Source organism: Danio rerio, chromosome 8, assembly GCF_049306965.1.
Source record: "Danio rerio strain Tuebingen ecotype United States chromosome 8, GRCz12tu, whole genome shotgun sequence".
NCBI lineage: Eukaryota > Metazoa > Chordata > Actinopteri > Cypriniformes > Danionidae > Danio > Danio rerio.
The window spans coordinates 52,199,449-52,222,752 of NC_133183.1; the positions used below are offsets into that span (position 1 = coordinate 52,199,449).

Consider the following 23,304-nt stretch of genomic DNA (forward strand, 5'->3'; position numbering starts at 1 on the left):
ATAAATAGTCAACAGTGCGTGACGTCATGGGCGGGGATTAAAGCCTAACCAATCAGATGACGAGAACTGCACCCATAATGTCAACACCGAGCCATGCGATATTAGAGTTATAAATAGCTATGGCAACATGGAAAAAAGCTGTCTTTATAGATAATAAGAACCACTTAAAATAACACAACAGACTTATACTCAAGACATACGAATCGATACAGCAGAGTTATAGCATACAGTTAGAAGCTACATACCTGAAAGTCCAGCAAACTGACAATATTCTCATGTTTCAGCTCCTGGCAAAGGCACAAACACAAGCGTCGGGTTCACTGTGTCTAGCGAGCCATTCTCACAAACACAACACGGATGTCGAAAATTGCTAAACGCGTCACCAACAATTATATCAGTAGCATATTTAATACGTAGTATTGTTTTGGACATACGTCTTTAAAATAGGGAGAAAAGCTTGAATGTATACACAAGTCGTATCGCTGAATCATTTATATATTCAAACTATAACAAAGCAGCATACACAAACGCAAGTAGCGTAACTATAGGAAACCCACCTTTAATATTTTGATTTCCTTTCCTAGGAGTGACTGTGATTTGGCGAGATTTTTCCTGTTAATGCATTTCACCGCGACTTCAAAATTATGTTTCTGTGAACAAAGAGTTCGTTTTACGTGATGACATTTCTGTAAATGATTTAAATACACACAATATGATTGTTCTTAGCGTTACCTGTTTGTGTCTTCCTTTGAACACCACAGCAAATGCGCCATGTCCGATCAAGTCTTTCCTGTTGAACTCGTACTTTCCGATGCTTTCCATGGCGTTTAACGATTAAAGGAGCTCGATAGATCCACAAGTGAGTTCGGGGTTTGTGGGATCCGTGTGTGAACACCAGAACTGGACTCGTCTGTTGATTGTCATTAGCTGCTTTGCACCCAAACAACTTGACACTTCGGTCATGATCGGTATTTGCTACCTTCTTGTTAATAAAAACAAAGTCGCTGTCATCTTGAGCATAGTATGTTTGCTTAAAATGGTCAACAAACGCACAAAAGTGTACTGAACTGTCAGAAACAGAGTCGATCGTGACGCTTCGGCTACTGAGCCGAGTACTGCGCTGCGCTGCGCTGCTTTCTTCGTCACTTTCCAAACAAAGCTTGAACTGTGCGTGTGGATTTCACGCATGCGCACTACTACTTTGTCTGATGCGCGCATGCCAAGCAGAGCAAAGATGAACTTTCATGAACTGCTTCATGCAAGGTTGGCTTGTTGATGTGTGGGATAGAGTTTTATTAATTAGATGATGATGATGAGGATGAGGATGAGGATGATAATGATGAGGATGATGATATTATTATTATGTGTTGAAAATATTATTAATAATACTTATTAATAATAATAATTATTATTATTAATTCATTAATTTTCTTTTTGACTTAATCCCTATATTAATCCAGGGTCGCCACAGCAGAATGAACCGCCAACTTATCTAGCACGTTTGTACGCAGCGGATGCTCTTCCAGCCGCAACCCATCTCTGGGAAACATCCACACACACACTTGTTCAAACCCATACACTACAGACAATTTAGCCTACCCAATTCACCTGTACCACAGAACATGCAAACTCCACACAGAAACGCCAACTGACCCAGCTGAGGCTTGAACCAGCGACCTTCTTGCTGTGAGGCGACAGTATTACCTACTGCGCTACTGCATCACCTTTAGTTATTATTACTATTATTATTATTTTATTTATTTATTCGTGCACTAAAAAGATGGTTATACATATACACACTATCATCTTTTTTTATTTATTGCCTTTTATGTATGGTGACCTTGAGTGGTTTGAAAGGCACCTTAAATAAAATGTATTTTTTATTATTATTGAAATATAATTGCATATATTACTAATTAACATTACTAATGTATTAGCAAAATTGATACGTAATCAGTTTTCTTTTCGAACTCACAATCAATACGTTATTTATTTCAAGAATAAATTTATATTATTTTAAAACTGGCTATATTTAATTTACAATTAGAAAGTCATACATTAATACAATCAATAAATTAAAAAAAACATTCATAATAGTAAAGGTAATAGTTAACCTATTATCTCTTTAGATATACATTTGATTGATTGATTGATTGATTGATTGATTGATTGATTGATTGATTGATTAGCAAGCTGTTATACAGTCAGTCCATATTTGTGTTATATTTTTGTTATATAATATTTGTTAACACATTAACATCACATAATGATGAAATCTGAAGAGTGTATATAACTTGATACCAAAGTTGTAAATCCATATTTATTTGCTCACACAAAGCTTCATCTGAAAGTCGGGTCAGTACGAGTAATCTGTCGCCATCATGTGGCAGCTAAAGGCAAGACATTCATCAGACATTTATTTTCATGACGATACTTACTGAGCAAGTAGCCTACTGTATCAGGCGAGTTTAATTCAGTTCCACTTTTAATTTTATTCAGTTTAATTTCAGCTGAACAGTGCTTCTATATATAAGTTTATAGTTCTTATTTCTATGGTGGGTCATTCTATGGGATATACAAGCACTGCTGTGCCACTGTGGAGTTTTCAAACACTTCTCAGCTTCCTTGGAAAAATCTATGAAAAGTAATGGAGAGCAGAATCTGGCCAATAGTTGAACCAGGAGGAACAATGCAGTTTTTGTCCGGGCCACAAACATTGGACATACTTTGTACCCTCTATGCTCAAGGGTTCGTTAGAGTTTGCCTGTCCAGTCCACATGCATTGTGAACTTGTAAAAAGCTTTCGACTGTGTCCCTCGTGGCATTCTCTGGAAGGTGTTCTGGGTATACAGGGTCGGATGCGATCTGTTATAGGCTTCAAGTCTCTCTGTATGACCAGAGCATGAGTTTGGTTCGCATTGCAGGCAAAACTCAGACTTGTTCCTTGTGCATGTTGGACTCTGGAAGGGCTGCTCTTTGTCAGCGGTTCTGTTAAAGAGCCCATATTATGGGTTTTTGAAAATTCCCCTCCATGTAGTGTGTAACACAGCTATAAGTGAAGTGAAGTATCCAGCTAAGGTTTAAATCTGTAAGATTACAGTGTTTAAAATGGTTGATTCATCTATAAAAGAGTCGACTCATAGAGCTTCAAACGAGTCGCCTTGATACCGAGTCATTAGGTGTTTCGCCATGACGTACGAACGAAACCAAGTTATTCACGTGCACGCGCAAACCCGGGAGATTTCAAACCTGAGGCCCCGCCCTCTGACGCAGAAACGCAGACACACACACACACCCACAAACACACGCACACAAACATGCCGGTCGATTGAAGTCACACTGCAGATGGATATTATCGAGTCTCTACCCAAAGATGAAACCTCAGCATTATAGCCAAGCAGTTGGAAACTACTGGAAACTTCTGCAAACTACATGCTACAAAGAATACTTCATCTGCGTTTGTTAAAGGAAGGATCAGTAAAGAGTAACTTACTGATGGACGTCAGGATGGGTTTCTTCCTCCATTTCTCAAGTGTAAGTATGTGCGATTAAAGTTGTTGCCTCATTTACTCTAGCTTGCAAATGTGTTTAGTTGTGATTTGTTACTTGTAACCGCGTGTACTGTATCAGGTTAACTGGCTATATTCTCTTATCGCGTGCAAAGCCACGTTAAAAACGCGACGCGTGTTGCTTTGTATACGGAGCTCCGTGGTAGAGGTCTGCATTCCCACCGCGGGACCCGACCAGATTACTGCGGCGCGGGAATAATAAATCGCGGGAGCGGTCGGTAACGGGTTTAATTTGGGACGGGAGCGGGCTGTCTAGCAATATCGCAGATATTGCTATGCGAATGAGAGAGAAGGAGAGAGCTTTACCTGTGTGTCTGCTTGGTGCTTGTGTGTGTGTTTATACAGACAGCTTGGCTGTCTGTACTGTTTAGCTGGGTGATTTTCGGTTATGTTCTCCCCCGCTCTATAGCGGTATCGGGCGCGACGGGCAGAAAACAGGGCGGGTCGGGCACCGGGACAACAAATTCTTAATATAAGCGGGAGCGGTCGGGTTCAGGCTAAAACCTGGCGGGTGTGTGCGCGCAAGGACGAGGGCAATATGTGTGTTTGTGTGCATTTCACTCTCGGACTGAAGGCAGTCGACCAATCGCAACAGACTGTCATCGGTCCAATCAGCGCAGATTAGCTTCGCGCTAAGGAGGGGTTTGGGAACAAATAAATCACTGGACGATTCATACGGGAGTCGCTGGGATAATTAGGTAAAAATAAATGCAGACTATAAGACCATGAAAGTGTTTTTTGACCTTGCATGCATATTAGACTGTTGTTGGAGACCATTACAACCAAGATATGACCCTATTTCATGTATAATATGGGCTCTTTAATATTTTTTTTATGGACAGAATTTCTAAGTACAGCCTTGGACCAGAAGGGGTTTGATTTAGGGAACACAGGATTTCATCTCTGCCTTTTGCAGATGATGTTGTCTGATGATGTTGTACTGTCGGCTTAAATGGACCTTGACCTTCAACATGCTCTGTGACAGTTTGCTGTTGGGTGTAATGCAGCAGGGATGAAAATTGGCACGTCCAATTTTGAGGCCATGTGGCTCGACCAGGAAAAGGTGGCTTGTCATTTTTCTATGTTGGAGTATAGTCCTTGCCCCAGGTGGAGGAATTCAAGTATCTTGGAGTTTTGTTCAAGAGTGAGGGAGAGATGGAACTTGAAATTGACAGGAGGATCAGCAGCAGTAATGTGGTCAATTTATTGGTCTGTTGTGGTAAAGAAGAAGCTCAGGAGAGCCAAAGCTCTTGTCTTATTGAGTAATCTACATTCCTACTTTCACCTATAGTCATGAGATTTAGCCCATGACCAAAAGGACAAGATCTTGGATACAAGTAACCAAAATAAGTGTCCTTCACATGGTGACAGGGCACGTTCTTAGAGTTAAAGTGAGGAGCTGTGTCTCCAGGGAGGAACACAGAGTAGGACTGCTGCTCCTACACATGGAGAGAGCTGAGATGGCTCGGGCATCTGTTTCGGATGCCTCCTGAATGCCCTCATATTGAGGCGTTCTGGATATGTCCAATCACAGTGGCTGTTTCTCAATATGCGTTCTTCATCGGTCTTGCATCCTCGTGTTCTCGTGCAACGTCATCATCAGCTGCCTAAGTTCAGTTCCAATACTCAAGACCGCAAGTACGGAGGACGCGTGAAACTTCCCGGATGTGATCTTGATATCGAGGACGCACTGATGCAGACTTGAGCACTAAACTCGCTCTGGAAGTCCCAGAAGTCATTGCGACTGGAGGTGGGAAGCGCAGCATTTTATTTAGATTTATTATTAAAGTTCAGAGAGATCATTAAACATTACCATGGACATCTTAATAAAGGAATAAACACATTAAGGGTTGTTTGTTTGCTGAAATTCGTATTAAAATCTGTTTTATTTAAATTGTGCAGAGTATATTTATAATGTTTTTATGCAAAGTATATATGTTGATAAGGGGGGAAACAATAAATCGTTGTATGAATGCTGTAATGTTTAAATAATTTACTATTTAAAACGCGTGAAGGTCACGTGACCATCAGGAAGAACGCAGCATCCCATTTCTCAAAGGACGCATTCTCTGCCCTCGCGGTCTCCTGAGTTCGTTCTTCCGAGGACACCTGGCAAGACTGGTCTCCACAAGAACACAAGTCCGTTCTCTGCGTTCTTGGAATTGAGAAACAGCCTATGTCTCTCGGCTTGCCTGGGAACACCCAGGGGTGTCAAACTCAATTCCTGGAGGGTCGAAGCACTACACAGTTTAGTTCCAACCCTGCTCCAACACACTTACCTGTAGGTTTCGAACAAGCCTGAAGGACTCAATTAGTTTGATCAGGTGTGTTTAATTAGGGTTGGAACTAAACTGTGCAGAGCTGCGGCCCTTTTGGAACTGAGTTTGACACCTGTGACCTAGATGAATGGATGTGGATGGAAGTGGATAGATGGGTGGATGGATGTGGATGGCAACACCCAAATCTCTGCAATTTCAGAAATAAAGGTACAGGAGCTGTCACTGGGGCAGTACCTTTACAAATGGTACATATTTGTACCTAAAGGGGCCAAAATGGAACATCAAAGGTACTTTTTAGGTACATTTGTGACAGCTCCTGTACCTTTACTTCTGAGAGTGTGGAAGCAAGCGAGACTTTGTAAATGAAGTTTTTTGAACATCTGCTAGCCAAAAAAAGATGTGTAATGTGTATGATTTATGAAAAGCACTGCATAAAAGGCAATGAATAATCTGAACTTTCAATGAGAGTCTTTACATTTCCTGTAAGAGAATAGGTTTATGAGATATATAACTAGTTAGAAGTTTTTCAATGCTCTACCTAATGCAAAGAAATTGGACCGAAACTTTGCACATAAGGAGTTCATTAAATAACAGACAGCATTGCCAATGATCCACTAGAGGATCAGCAATCATATCCATGTTGTTTTTCACTAAATCAGATTAAGGAGTGCTGGTCATTGTCTTCTCTTTTGGATGTCACACACTGGCTTGCATCACCCTATTCATCGTCTTGAATGAATACGACCATTATAATTACTCTGCATGGATTATTATATCATTCATAACAGTAAATTGAACATTTGGCATATAAACACCTCCACCCTATACCTAATGATATATGACATTGGTGGATCATTATTCATTATTTTTGCGCCCTTTTTGCCCATAAAATACATGCGGCTGATAAGCGGGACTTATTTCAATCGTACACATGAAAACGCCGCCTGGGACACTCATCAGTCATTTGCAATGAAAGTAGTCAATGAATCTGCATAATCTGCTTTTGTATCTCAAATGTACTCCACCCGGTCACGCTTTAATCTGCCAAATCTATGAGCCATGGAGCGTGTAAGAGGTTTTAAATGTGTGAGGAGGAGGTTCACTACCTCTGATAATAGCCATGATGACACTTCCTGCAGGACAAACGTCATTCTCTCTAATCATGTCTTGGCTAAAAGAGGCAAAACTTCAACTCTGTTTGATTTCCAATTGTAGTCTGATCTTTCTTTTTTCTCACTTGTTTGTTTACCACACTAAGTTTATGCTTTTTTTTTCAGGAAGGATACATTAAATTGATTAAAAGTGGCGTTTATAATGTACTGTAACAAAGTAAGGCTCTTATTTATTTAGATTTTAAAAATCTAAACAGTTGAATAAATAGGCTTAATAGATCTAGAATCTGAGATATTCACCGTTAAAGTAGTCTAAACAAAGTCCTTAGAAATGCACATGTTAGAGAACGAGAGTTTAAACCCAAAAATGACAGTTGTGTCAGATCTAAAATCTCAAGACATGCACAATCGCAAATCAACAACAATTATACTCTAACATATGTCACTGATTGTGTCATGCATAAACATGTTTTATCCTGATTGGTTAAATCAAACATTTCCACACATGTGCATACAATCCTGAATATCTCCAATGATTACTTAGGGGTTAAGCGTTCTGTCACGATCACCAGCAATCTAGCATTTGCAGGACTACACGTCTGCCACTTTAATGGACTACAGCTCCCATCATGCACCATGCACACACACCAGTTCCAGTTTTCTTCCTGATTATACACACAGGTGGAAGCTCGTGATCAGATGGGTATAAAATATGAAGTGTTTCCTTGTCTTGCATGCCGTGTTTTTTGACCTTTGCTTTGTGTATTGTTGTATGCAGTTTTGCCGCCTGTCCCGACCATTTGCCTGTATTCTGACTACGTTTTTGGACTATCTGCATGCTACTGATTGTCCCTGTTTTGACCTTGTCCTGCCTGAAGATTCTCTTAATAAAGTCTCCTTTGTACCCACTATACATACAAAGCATAAGATGAGGATATTTCTGTGGTAAGGATGACCAGAGGTGAAATTCAGCTCCATCATTTTTATACTAGATTCTATATATAGATAAGAATACTTACTGTACTTCAATTCAAGTAAGTCTTGCTTTCTAGCAGGCATCTTATTAGAACGCTACAATAAACATCTTTCCACTGGATGCTAACTAAACATAGAAAGTGTCTTTCATAAAATAGAATCTTAAAATAATATTTTTTTTTACCACACAATGTAATTCACATGTAGTGACTGCTGTTCGAGTATCATTAAACGTCCAGTTCCACAAGAGAGGTCTCAGTGCCATCTTTAATGGATCTGAAGGCATGTAATGGCATACAGAAAAAGCAATGATACACGTCATTTGATAAAGTTTAAGGTAGGAAATTTATAAAATGTCTTCCTAACATAATCTTTTTGACATAAAAGTGTATTTATATATTGCCAATACATACATATATATATATATATATATATATATATATATATATATATATATATATATATAGTTGAAGTCAGAATTATTAGCTGAATTATTATCGCCCCTGTTTATTTTTTTCCCCAACTTCTGTTAAATGGAGGGAAGATTGTTTCAGCACATTTGTATTTTTTGTAAACATAATAGTTTTAATATCTCATCTCTAATAACTGATTTATTTTATCTTTGCTATGATGACAGTAAATAATATTTTACCGGATATTTTTCAAACTTCTATACAGCTTAAAGTGACATTTAAAGGCTTTACTAGGTTAATTAGGTTAACTAGGCAGGTTAGGGTAATTAGGCAAGTTATTGCAAAACAATGGTGTGTTCAGTAGATTATCGAGAGAGAAAAAATTAGCTTCACTAATCTCCCTTCACTTATTTTAAACCTGTTTTTCTTTCTATCTTCTGTAAATAATATATTTTAAAGAAAGCTGGAAACCTGTAGCATTGACTTCCATAGTCGTTGCTTTTCCTACTATGGAAATAAATGGTTACAGGTTTCAGCTTTCTTTAAAATATATTCTCTAGAGTTCAGCAGAAGAAAGAAACTTACAAAAGTTAGAAAGCACATGTGCCTGAGTAAATAGTTCAATTTGATTTGGGAGTGAACTGTCCCTTTAAGAAATCCAAATCAATGTTTATTATTTTTAAGTTGAAATCAATAAGGCAGGCTTGTGTTTTACATAATATTTTGTTTTATAGAAAATGAATAAGGCTACAGTAGAACTGACAACCGGTAACATATAACTAGCCAGAGTAATGTATGTAATTAACGTTAACGTGCTATGTACATCATTATGACGGAGCGGCAGGTTAACGTAATACCCATACTTTTCGTTTTATGTCAGGAATTACTGAGACTTGCATTTGACTAAACTTAAAAACGATTTAATAAATACAGAATTCACGACTCACCATAACTTTGATGAAGGAAAATCGCCTGAATATGATGTTTGGTGAATGAATATTTTAAATTTTTACTTGAGACCATGAGCTGAAATTATTTATGCGGATTTTTTTCGTTTGGGGCTTATTATTGTGATGTAATTTGTTGAGTCAGTATTTAATTTACAGTGTTTTTTTTTTTAAATAATGTAATAATAAAATAATTAATGCAAAGATATGATCAGATAAAAAACGTATTTGAAATTTGGTTAAATAAAGTTAGATTGCAACAAAATTTGATAAAAATTAATTATGAAAAATAAATAAATAATATATAAATAAATGAAGAGAATATTTCATGTATGTTTTCGTTTTTATTATTGTTTTGGGATCTAGACCCAGTTATGATAAAAAAAATTATAATAATTATCAGGATATCTGCTTACCCTAACTGATTTTAATCAAATTTATCTGAAAGTGTTAATGTTTCTGTTTTACACATTTTGTTTAGTTCACACTATATTTACCTTTTTAAACTGTAAAAAGACTAAATGTGTAATAGAGAAGCAACAGAGAGGAACTCCTTCACTAATTGACTTTCTGCTGATCAAGTGTTGTTTACATTTAAAAGACTCCAATATTCTGTCACCACGGCAACCTGAGTTTACACTGGAAATCAACACATCTCTCTGAATCTGATCACTTGAGCTCTTTGAACTCTCCACTTTGACAAGTTTCATCAGTTTGTCTGATTTGGAAAGTTGATATTCATGGAGCAGCGGTGCCTCAGACGAACCAGGAGTCTTCCAGCACACCTGAAGGACTTCCTGCTGGAGGGTGTCCCATCTGTTCAGGATCCTGCAGCTGTGATCAGGTTGGATCACACTTACAGCTGTATCTCTTCCCCAGGTCTGGAGGAGCGTCACCTGCAGAACGCGGCTGTCCTTCCCCACATCCGTCCATCATCCCCAGTGTCTTCAGTGGACGTGGGACAGAAGGAGGAGCCACTCACTATCCATGGCTACAGCGTTCAGGCCTACCAGGACATCTACTACTCTGTGGTCGAGCCCATGATCAAGAGTCGTCCCTACAGCCTTCAGCTGGGCCTGGAGATCAAGCAGCGGCTGTGGGAGGCACTCAGGTGTCCTGTAATGGAGGAGACGGTGCTGGCTGATGGACGAATCCTCGTTACAGAACGCAGATGTGGATCCGGACCAAACAGCATGGCTCCTCGAGTCCATGTGGACATCAGTGGAGAGCCACTACCTGAGAAGCCCAGAAGAAAGAGGGCCAGACGCTGAGCCTTTACAGTGTCCCAAACCACACTGCAGGCCTGCGTATGTATATAGTGTACATAGTTGTAGAGCAAGTTCACAGTAAGTTTCCTTTTGCATGTTTTGTTTCATCAATTGGTTGTTTTTATTGATTCTTGGTGTTGTTGACTGAAGCTCTTGGTTTGCTCGGTGGTCTTCAGGTTGTTTCAGGTGGTTTTCTGCGCGGTTGTCGAGGTTTTCTGAGCGCTTGTTCTCGTGTTGCTGGTCGGTCGCTGGACTCTTCTGAGAGTTTCGATGCGTTTAGTGATTTGCGGTGTCTGTTAGGGTAGGGTAGGTTAGGGTCCCTCACGTGGTTTGCAGCTTGACGTGCTGTGAGGGCTTGTGTGCATCAGTGATGCTGAGAGCTTCGCCACTGGTACTTCACAGATACCGGTAGGGTCACCCATAGTGGACTGGTCTCAGCGGAGATGCCCGACTAAGACAAACCAGCTGATTCTGGACAGCAGAAGATTTACCTGAAGAGTAACATCAGAATCACCTGAAGATGTGGAAGTCGCAGGATTCATGGAAGCAACCATTGTAAATTAATAAATCAATTAATAAATTCATTAATTCATATAAAAGAGGCTGCATTTCATTTCTTTTCCCTCTATTAAGTAGATTTTTTTTCAAGTTATAATTAATAAATAAAATTAACAATTCTGGAATTATTATTACCCTTTTAACCTGATTTTCAAAACAATCCACCACAAACTGCACTATGAAAACTATAATAAAACTATAATATAATAAGCCATAATAATAATACAAAGCATACAATACATCAAACACATATTTAAATAATTTATTCCATTTTTTGATTAAATAATATTTACAATTATGTTATAAATATAAATTCTAATTATTTATATGCTGTAAAAATAAATAAATATAATAATTTATTTAAATATAAATTACTCCCTAAACTACATTTTCTAGTGACTGATCACATCTAAATTTAATTGTGGCAACAGCCTGTTAACATTGACTCACTGAGAAATAATGTGTTGAGCCAATAAAAACCATCAAGTCTGCGCAATCATGTTATTGGCCCAATCAAATATTTTAAATTGTGTGTTCATCTAATTTAGAAATGTATATTGGTTAATTGTATTTTGGTAAACAATGCTAAAGCAACTTTACTGAATTGTTTATTCCTTATTGTCCCGAAAGAAAATTAATAATAGAATATATGAAATAATGATACACCAAACACTGCCACATTTATTTATTTGATTTATTAAAGAGACACTATTGTGAAAATACTATAAATTAACAAATACATTTCACATTTCAATAAAGTAACCGTAGAAATTGTAGCATTTTATTTCTCCTTTATTCTTTGATGAGGAAATGCCCCCGTTTTTGCGATTGTTTTAGAACATCTGATTCAGTGCCTTATGGGGGAAAAGACTATAAACACCAGAAAACAGACAAAGTACTTGCTCTACAAACAACTGTGTTTATGACTCTACAGACAAAGCAGAATAATATAATAAGAAAATATCAGTTTGCAACATCAAGCATCATAACAAGCTGTTTTTAACATCTAAAAATCAATGGAAGTGAATGAGAGCGGAAATCTCCAGCCAAAAAGATTAAAATGGCTGAGCCCGCTCGTACGTGACGAATAAGGTGAATACATAGAGCTGGAGTGTACTTAATATATATCCCAAATATCTGCAAAAATGTAAAAACACACCATAAAATGTGAGTATTTTTGTGAGGTTACTTTAACCATTGTTTAGTGCTGTCACCTGAATACTTTCATACTACAAAAGATAATCTGAACTTATGAAATCACATTTTCAATGGTTAAACCCATTCATTAACATTAAACCTCTAATATATTTGCATATAAAAAATTAACGGTTCATTCAGCTGTGGCGTCCCCTGATAAACAAGGGACTAAGCTGAAGGAAAATTAATAAATGAATATCAAAAACACCATCAAATCTAAACAATGGGTTACTTTACCCAGTTGACACAGATGATTCCAGAACAGAAAAAAAAACTCATAAAAGTTTTAAGAAAAGTGAAAAAAAAATCTTCAAGAGGAACTTCAAGCACATAAAGCTGCATCTGTTTCAAATATTTACCATGTAAACCTATTTAGTCATTGTATTCCAGGTTGAGTAGATAATATAACCCAAAAGCACAAAAGATGAATTGATAAAGTCTCCTATTGTCGAGCACCATCTCCTCTTCCAGGACAGCAGACATTCAGCACAGTTGACAGGGTTCTTAAACTTCATCATGCTGCTAATGCTCACTGTTTCAAGGATTCCTATCTTCATTGTAGCTGTGTGGTTTTCCAGTGGCTCTGTATATTAAAAATATAACACAGCAATGTCAATATTAAGTCTATATCAAATACATAATCAAATGTCACCATAATACTGTGTCATTTTCAAAACACTATTCCTGTTGGATCACAAAATGTCATTTTAGAATGACAGAATGTGGACATTCACATAATTATTAGCATAGTAACAGTATAGTAATTAATACTTCCCATAATGTGAGAATGCTATGTTAAAAATTGCAGATTTAGATGTAAAATGTCACTTTGGCCAGGCACCTGTTTGTTTACAGCAATGGTTCTAAATATCATTTACAGTGAGTAAATAACATCAGAAGACAAAAAACAGTTTTTCTTTCACACAAAATGGAAAATTCTGTCATAATCTACTCTCCCTTCACTTATTCCAAACCAGTTTTTCCTTCTATCTCCTGTAAATAATATATTTTAAAGAAAGCTGGAAACCTGTAGCATTGACTTCCATAGTCTTTGTTTTTCCTACTATGGACATAAATGGTTACAGGTTTCAGCTTTCTTCAAAATATAGACTATTCTTTAGTGTTCAGCAGAAGAAAGAAACTTACAAAAGTTAGAAAGCACATGTGCCTGAGTAAATAGTACAATTTGATTTGGGGGTGAACTATCCCTTTCAGAACAACTCCAAATCAATGTTTAATATTTTTAAGTTGAAATCAATAAGGCAGGCTTGTGTTTTACATAATATTTTGTTTTATAGAAAATGAATAAGGTTACAGTAGAACTGACAACCGGTAACATATAACTAGCCAGAGTAATGTATGTAAAAAACGTTAACGTGCTATGTACATCATTATGACGGAGCGGCAGGTTAACGTAATACCCATGCTTTTCGTTTTATGTCAGGAATTACTGAAACTTGCATTTGACTAAACTTTAAAACGATTCAATAAATACAGATTTCACTACTCACCATAACTTTGAAGAAGGAAAATCGCCTGAATATGATGTTTCGGAGGAGCTCTGCCATTGCTGCGCTGGAATTTACATCTGATCCAACAAACGACTCTCACGCGCATGCGTACACGTGTTTTTGCTGCAAGGTTTGTTCACAAACTCAAATACTGTTTCACCTATGTTTGATAAATTGCCAAATCTCAGTTTTATGTTTGGTGAATGAATATTTAAAATTTTTACTTCAGACCATGAGCTGAAATTATTTATGTGGATTTTTTTTTCGTTTGGGACTTATTATTGTGATGTCATTTGTTGAGTCAATATTTAATAGTAAGTGTCCACAATTATTTTATTTACAGGGTCATTTTTTTAATAATCTAATAATAAAATAATTGATGCAAAAATATGATCAGATAAAAAAACGTATTTGAAATTTGGTTAAATAAAGTTAGATTGCAACAAAATTTGATAAAAATTAATTATGAAAAATAAATAAATAATGTATAAATAAAGGAAGAGAATATTTTATGTATTTTTTCGTTTTTATTATTGTTTGGGGATTTAGACCCAGTTATGATAAAAATAGTAATAATTATCAGGATATCTGCTTACCCTAACTGATTTTAATCAAATTTATCTGAAAGTGTTAATGTTTCTGTATTACACATTTTGTTTAGTTCACACTATATTTACTTTTTTATACTGTAAAAAGACTAAATGTGTAATAGAGAAGCAACAGAGAGGAACTCCTCCACTAATTGACTTTCTGCTGATCAAGTGTTGTTTACATTTAAAAGACTCCAATATTCTGTCACCACGGCAACCTGAGTTTACACTGGGAATCAACACATCTCTCTGAATCTGATCACTTGAGCTCTTTGAACTCTCCACTTTGACAAGTTTCATCAGTTTGTCTGATTTGGAAAGTTGATATTCATGGAGCAGCGGTGCCTCAGACGAACCAGGAGTCTTCCAGCACACCTGAAGGACTTCCTGCTGGAGGGTGTCCCATCTGTTCAGGATCCTGCAGCTGTGATCAGGTTGGATCACACTTACAGCTGTATCTCTTCCCCAGGTCTGGAGGAGCGTCACCTGAAGAACGCGGCTGTCCTTCCCCACATCCGTCCATCATCCCCAGTGTCTTCAGTGGACGTGGGACAGCAGGAAGAGCCACTCACTATCCACGGCTACAGCGTTCAGGCCTACCAGAACATCTACTACTCTGTGGTCGAGCCCATGATCAAGAGTCGTCCCTACAGCCTTCAGCTGGGCCTGGAGATCAAGCAGCGGCTGTGGGATGCACTCAGGTGTCCTGTAATGGAGGAGACGGTGCTGGCTGATGGACGAATCCTCGTTACAGAACGCAGATGTGGATCCGGACCAAACAGCATGGCTCCTCGAGTCCATGTGGACATCAGTGGAGAGCCACTACCTGAGAAGCCCAGAAGAAAGAGGGCCAGACGCTGAGCCTTTACAGTGTCCCAAACCACACTGCAGGCCTGCGTATGTATATAGTGTACATAGTTGTAGAGCAAGTTCACAGTAAGTTTCCTTTTGCATGTTTTGTTTCATCAATTGGTTGTTTTTATTGATTCTTGGTGTTGTTGACTGAAGCTCTTGGTTTGCTCGGTGGTCTTCAGGATGTTTCAGGTGGTTTTCGGCGCGGTTGTCGAAGTTTTCTGAGCACTTGTTCTCGTGTTGCTGGTCGGTCGCTGGACTCTTCTGAGAGTTTCGATGCGTTTAGTGATTTGCGGTGTCTGTTAGGGTAGGGTAGGTTAGGGTCCCTCACGTGGTTTGCAGCTTGACGTGCTGTGAGGGCTTGTGTGCATCAGTGATGCTGAGAGCTTCGCCACTGGTACTTCACAGATACCGGTAGGGTCACCCATAGTGGACTGGTCTCAGCGGAGATGCCCGACTAAGACAAACCAGCTGATTCTGGACAGCAGAAGATTTACCTGAAGAGTAACATCAGAATCACCTGAAGATGTGGAAGTCGCAGGATTCATGGAAGCAACCATTGTAAATTAATAAATCAATTAATAAATTCATTAATTCATATAAAAGAGGCTGCATTTCATTTCTTTTTCCTCTATTAAGTTGAATTTTTTTTCAAGTTATAATTAATAAATAAAAGTAACAATTCTGGAATTATTATTACCCTTTTAACCTGATTTTCAAAACAATCCACCACAAACTGCACTATGAAAACTATAATAAAACTATAATATAATAAGCCATAATAATAATACAAAGCATACAATACATCAAACAAATATTTAAATAATTTATTACTTTTTTTTATTGAATAATATTTACAATTATGTTATAAATATAAATTCTATTTATTTATACCCTGTAAAAAATAAATAAATATAATAATTTATTTAAATATAAATTACTCCCTAAACTACATTTTCTAGTGACTGATCACATCTATATTCAATTGTGGCAACAGCCTGTTAACATTGACTCAATGAGAAATAATGTGTTGAGCCAATAAAAAACATCAAGTCTGCGCAATCATGTTATTGGCCCAATTGAATATTTTAAATTGTGTGTAGCAAGCTTTTTTGGTTTCACCTAATTTAGAAATGTATATTGGTTAATTGTATTTTGGTAAACAATGCTAAAGCAACTTTACTGAATTGTTTATTCCTCATTGTCCCAAAAGAAAATGAATAATAGAATATATGAAATAATGATACGCCAAACACTGCCACATTTATTTATTTGATTTATTAAAGAGACACTATTGTGAAAATACTATAAATTAACAAATACATTTCACTTTTTAATAAAGTAACCGTAGAAATTCTAGCATTTTATTTCTCCTTTATTCTTTGATGAGGAAATGCCCCCGTTTTTGCGATTGTTTTAGAACATCTGATTCAGTGCCTTATGGGAGAAAAGACTAGGAATAATAAACAGCAGAAACAGACAAACTACTTGCTCTACAAACAACTGTGTTTATGACTCTACAGACAAAGCAGAATAATATAATAAGAAAATATCAGTTTGCAACATCAAGCATCATAACAAGCTGTTTTTAACATCTAAAAATCAATGGAAGTGAATGAGAGCGGAAATCTCCAGCCAAAAAGATTAAAATGGCTGAGCCCGCTCGTACGTGACGAATAAGGTGAATACATAGAGCTGGAGTGTACTTAATATATATCCCAAATATCTGCAAAAATGTAAAAACACACCATAAAATGTGAGTATTTTTGTGAGGTTACTTTAACCATTGTTTAGTGCTGTCACCTGAATACTTTCATACTACAAAAGATAATCTGAACTTATGAAATCACATTTTCAATGGTTAAACCCATTCATTAACATTAAACCTCTAATATATTTGCATATAAAAAATTAACGGTTCATTCAGCTGTGGCGTCCCCTGATAAACAAGGGACTAAGCTGAAGGAAAATTAATAAATGAATATCAAAAACACCATCAAATCTAAACAATGGGTTACTTTACCCAGTTGACACAGATGATTCCAGAACAGAAAAAAAAACTCATAAAAGTTTTAAGAAAAGTGAAAAAAAAATCTTCAAGAGGAACTTCAAGCACATAAAGCTGCATCTGTTTCAAATATTTACCATGTAAACCTATTTAGTCATTGTATTCCAGGTTGAGTAGATAATATAACCCAAAAGCACAAAAGATGAATTGATAAAGTCTCCTATTGTTGAGCACCATCTCCTCTTCCAGGACAGCAGACATTCAGCACAGTTGACAGGGTTCTTAAACTTCATCATGCTGCTAATGCTCACTGTTTCAAGGATTCCTATCTTCATTGTAGCTGTGTGGTTTTCCAGTGGCTCTGTATATTAAAAATATAACACAGCAATGTCAATATTAAGTCTATATCAAATACATAATCAAATGTCACCATAATACTGTGTCATTTTCAAAACACTATTCCTGTTGGATCACAAAATGTCATTTTAGAATGACAGAATGTGGACATTCACATAATTATTAGCATAGTAACAGTATAGTAATTAATACTTCCCATAATGTGAGAATGCTATGTTAAAAATTGCAGATTTAGATGTAAAATGTCACTTTGGCCAGGCACCTGTTTGTTTACAGCAATGGTTCTAAATATCATTTACAGTGAGTAAATAACATCAGAAGACAAAAAACAGTTTTTCTTTCACACAAAATGGAAAATTCTGTCATAATCTACTCTCCCTTTACTTATTCCAAACCAGTTTTTCCTTCTATCTCCTGTAAATAATATATTTTAAAGAAAGCTGGAAACCTGTAGCATTGACTTCCATAGTCTTTGTTTTTCCTACTATGGACATAAATGGTTACAGGTTTCAGCTTTCTTCAAAATATAGACTATTCTTTAGTGTTCAGCAGAAGAAAGAAACTTACAAAAGTTAGAAAGCACATGTGCCTGAGTAAATAGTACAATTTGATTTGGGGGTGAACTATCCCTTTCAGAACAACTCCAAATCAATGTTTAATATTTTTAAGTTGAAATCAATAAGGCAGGCTTGTGTTTTACATAATATTTTGTTTTATAGAAAATGAATAAGGTTACAGTAGAACTGACAACCGGTAACATATAACTAGCCAGAGTAATGTATGTAAAAAACGTTAACGTGCTATGTACATCATTATGACGGAGCGGCAGGTTAACGTAATACCCATGCTTTTCGTTTTATGTCAGGATTTACTGAGACTTGCATTTGACTAAACTTTAAAACGATTCAATAAATACAGATTTCACTACTCACCATAACTTTGAAGAAGGAAAATCGCCGGAATATGATGTTTCGGAGGAGCTCTGCCATTGCTGCGCTGGAATTTACATCTGATCCAACAAACGACTCTCACGCGCATGCGTACACGTGTTTTTGCTGCAAGGTTTGTTCACAAACTCAAATACTGTTTCACCTATGTTTGATAAATTGCCAAATCTCAGTTTTATGTTTGGTGAATGAATATTTAAAATTTTTACTTCAGACCATGAGCTGAAATTATTTATGTGGATTTTTTTTTCGTTTGGGACTTATTATTGTGATGTCATTTGTTGAGTCAATATTTAATAGTAAGTGTCCACAATTATTTTATTTACAGGGTCATTTTTTTAATAATCTAATAATAAAATAATTGATGCAAAAATATGATCAGATAAAAAAACGTATTTGAAATTTGGTTAAATAAAGTTAGATTGCAACAAAATTTGATAAAAATTAATTATGAAAAATAAATAAATAATGTATAAATAAAGGAAGAGAATATTTTATGTATTTTTTCGTTTTTATTATTGTTTGGGGATTTAGACCCAGTTATGATAAAAATAGTAATAATTATCAGGATATCTGCTTACCCTAACTGATTTTAATCAAATTTATCTGAAAGTGTTAATGTTTCTGTATTACACATTTTGTTTAGTTCACACTATATTTACTTTTTTATACTGTAAAAAGACTAAATGTGTAATAGAGAAGCAACAGAGAGGAACTCCTCCACTAATTGACTTTCTGCTGATCAAGTGTTGTTTACATTTAAAAGACTCCAATATTCTGTCACCACGGCAACCTGAGTTTACACTGGGAATCAACACATCTCTCTGAATCTGATCACTTGAGCTCTTTGAACTCTCCACTTTGACAAGTTTCATCAGTTTGTCTGATTTGGAAAGTTGATATTCATGGAGCAGCGGTGCCTCAGACGAACCAGGAGTCTTCCAGCACACCTGAAGGACTTCCTGCTGGAGGGTGTCCCATCTGTTCAGGATCCTGCAGCTGTGATCAGGTTGGATCACACTTACAGCTGTATCTCTTCCCCAGGTCTGGAGGAGCGTCACCTGAAGAACGCGGCTGTCCTTCCCCACATCCGTCCATCATCCCCAGTGTCTTCAGTGGACGTGGGACAGCAGGAAGAGCCACTCACTATCCACGGCTACAGCGTTCAGGCCTACCAGAACATCTACTACTCTGTGGTCGAGCCCATGATCAAGAGTCGTCCCTACAGCTTTCAGCTGGGCCTGGAGATCAAGCAGCGGCTGTGGGATGCACTCAGGTGTCCTGTAATGGAGGAGACGGTGCTGGCTGATGGACGAATCCTCGTTACAGAACGCAGATGTGGATCCGGACCAAACAGCATGGCTCCTCGAGTCCATGTGGACATCAGTGGAGAGCCACTACCTGAGAAGCCCAGAAGAAAGAGGGCCAGACGCTGAGCCTTTACAGTGTCCCAAACCACACTGCAGGCCTGCGTATGTATATAGTGTACATAGTTGTAGAGCAAGTTCACAGTAAGTTTCCTTTTGCATGTTTTGTTTCATCAATTGGTTGTTTTTATTGATTCTTGGTGTTGTTGACTGAAGCTCTTGGTTTGCTCGGTGGTCTTCAGGATGTTTCAGGTGGTTTTCGGCGCGGTTGTCGAAGTTTTCTGAGCACTTGTTCTCGTGTTGCTGGTCGGTCGCTGGACTCTTCTGAGAGTTTCGATGCGTTTAGTGATTTGCGGTGTCTGTTAGGGTAGGGTAGGTTAGGGTCCCTCACGTGGTTTGCAGCTTGACGTGCTGTGAGGGCTTGTGTGCATCAGTGATGCTGAGAGCTTCGCCACTGGTACTTCACAGATACCGGTAGGGTCACCCATAGTGGACTGGTCTCAGCGGAGATGCCCGACTAAGACAAACCAGCTGATTCTGGACAGCAGAAGATTTACCTGAAGAGTAACATCAGAATCACCTGAAGATGTGGAAGTCGCAGGATTCATGGAAGCAACCATTGTAAATTAATAAATCAATTAATAAATTCATTAATTCATATAAAAGAGGCTGCATTTCATTTCTTTTTCCTCTATTAAGTTGAATTTTTTTTCAAGTTATAATTAATAAATAAAAGTAACAATTCTGGAATTATTATTACCCTTTTAACCTGATTTTCAAAACAATCCACCACAAACTGCACTATGAAAACTATAATAAAACTATAATATAATAAGCCATAATAATAATACAAAGCATACAATACATCAAACAAATATTTAAATAATTTATTACTTTTTTTTATTGAATAATATTTACAATTATGTTATAAATATAAATTCTATTTATTTATACCCTGTAAAAAATAAATAAATATAATAATTTATTTAAATATAAATTACTCCCTAAACTACATTTTCTAGTGACTGATCACATCTATATTCAATTGTGGCAACAGCCTGTTAACATTGACTCAATGAGAAATAATGTGTTGAGCCAATAAAAAACATCAAGTCTGCGCAATCATGTTATTGGCCCAATTGAATATTTTAAATTGTGTGTAGCAAGCTTTTTTGGTTTCACCTAATTTAGAAATGTATATTGGTTAATTGTATTTTGGTAAACAATGCTAAAGCAACTTTACTGAATTGTTTATTCCTCATTGTCCCAAAAGAAAATGAATAATAGAATATATGAAATAATGATACGCCAAACACTGCCACATTTATTTATTTGATTTATTAAAGAGACACTATTGTGAAAATACTATAAATTAACAAATACATTTCACTTTTTAATAAAGTAACTGTAGAAATTCTAGCATTTTATTTCTCCTTTATTCTTTGATGAGGAAATGCCCCCGTTTTTGCGATTGTTTTAGAACATCTGATTCAGTGCCTTATGGGAGAAAAGACTAGGAATAATAAACAGCAGAAACAGACAAACTACTTGCTCTACAAACAACTGTGTTTATGACTCTACAGACAAAGCAGAATAATATAATAAGAAAATATCAGTTTGCAACATCAAGCATCATAACAAGCTGTTTTTAACATCTAAAAATCAATGGAAGTGAATGAGAGCGGAAATCTCCAGCCAAAAGATTCAAATGGCTGAGCCCGCTCGTACGTGACGAATAAGGTGAATACATAGAGCTGAAGTGTACTTAATATATATCCCAAATATCTGCAAAAATGTAAAAACACACCATAAAATGTGAGTATTTTTGTGAGGTTACTTTAACCATTGTTTAGTGCTGTCACCTGAATACTTTCATACTACAAAAGATAATCTGAACTTATGAAATCACATTTTTAATGGTTAAACCCATTCAATAACATTAAACCTCTAATATATTTGCATATAAAAAATTAACGGTTCATTCCGCTGTGGCGCCCCCTGATAAACAAGGGACTAAGCTGAAGGAAAATTAATAAATGAATATCAAAAACACCATCAAATCTAAACAATGGATTACTTTACCCAGTTGACACAGATGATTCCAGAACAGAAAAAAAACTCATAAAAGTTTTAAGAAAAGTGAAAAAAAAAAAATCTTCAAGAGGAACTTCAATCACATAAAGCTGCATCTGTTTCAAATATTTACCATGTAAACCTATTTAGTCATTGTATTCCAGGTTGAGTAGATACTATAACCCAAAAGCACAAAAGATGCATTGATAAAGTCTCCTATTGTCGAGCACCATCTCCTCTTCCAGGACAGCAGACATTCAGCACAGTTGACAGGGCTCTTAAACTTCATCATGCTGCTAATGCTCACTGTTACAAGGATTCCCATCTTCATTGAAGTTGTGTGGTTTTCCTGTGGCCCTGTATGGTAAAAATATAACACAGCAATGTCAATATTAAGTCTATATCAAATACATATTCAAATGTCACCATAATACTGTGTCATTTTCAAAACACTATTCCTGTTGGATCACAAAATGTCATTTTAGAATGACAGAATGTGGACATTCACATAATTATTAGCATAGTAACAGTATAGTAATTAATACTTCCCATACTGTGAGAATGCTATGTGGTAAATTGCACATTTATAAGTAAAATGTCACTTTGGCCAGGCACCTGTTTGTTTACAGCAATGGTTCTAAATATCATTTACAGTGAGTAAATAACATCAGAAGACAAAAAACAGTTTTTCTTTAACACAAAACTGAAAATTCTGTCATAATCTACTCTCCCTTTACTTATTCCAAACCTGTTTTTCCTTCTATCTTCTGTAAATAATATATTTTAAAGAAAGCTGGAAACCTGTAGCATTGACTTCCATAGTCTTTGTTTTTTCTACTATGGAAATAAATGGTTACAGGTTTCAGCTTTCTTCAAAATATAGGCTATTCTTTAATGTTCAGCAGAAGAAAGAAACTTACAAAAGATTAAAAGCACATGTGCCTGAGTAAATAGTACAATTTGATTTGGGAGTGAACTATCCCTTTCAGAACAACTCCAAATCAATGTTTAATATTTTTTTTAAGTTGAAATCAATAAGGCAGGCTTGCGTTTTACATAATATTTTGTTTTATAGAAAATGAATAAGGCTACAGTAGAACTGACAACCGGTAACATATAACTAGCCAGAGCAATGTATGTAATTAACGTTAACGTGCTATGTACATCATTATGACGGAGCGGCAGGCTAACGTAATACCCATGCTTTTCGTTTTATGTCAGGAATTACTGAGACTTGCATTTGACTAAACTTAAAAACGATTCAATAAATACAGAATTCAC

General features: G+C 36.5%; 1 protein-coding gene and 2 long non-coding RNA genes across 3 annotated transcripts in view; all 3 read right to left on the reverse strand.

Annotated features, from left to right (window-relative positions):
• ulk1a (unc-51 like autophagy activating kinase 1a) overlaps positions 1–1,109 on the reverse strand; it is a 39,736-nt gene extending 38,627 nt beyond the window's left edge. Inside the window, 3 exon segments of the mRNA NM_001130631.1 lie at positions 246–287; positions 558–650; positions 733–1,109. Coding sequence (NP_001124103.1) covers positions 246–287; positions 558–650; positions 733–822 — 225 coding nt within the window. The 5' untranslated portion in view covers positions 823–1,109.
• A 10,688-nt stretch (positions 1,110–11,797) lies between these two features.
• LOC141375551 (uncharacterized) lies at positions 11,798–13,935 on the reverse strand. The gene is made up of 2 exons (XR_012383968.1): positions 13,830–13,935; positions 11,798–12,901 (listed from the first exon to the last, which is right to left on the reverse strand). It is a non-coding gene; the product is annotated as an uncharacterized lncRNA (long non-coding RNA).
• Positions 13,936–16,534: 2,599 nt separating this feature from the next.
• LOC141375552 (uncharacterized) lies at positions 16,535–18,674 on the reverse strand. The gene is made up of 2 exons (XR_012383969.1): positions 18,569–18,674; positions 16,535–17,640 (listed from the first exon to the last, which is right to left on the reverse strand). It is a non-coding gene; the product is annotated as an uncharacterized lncRNA (long non-coding RNA).
• Between the last annotated feature and the right edge of the window lie 4,630 nt (positions 18,675–23,304).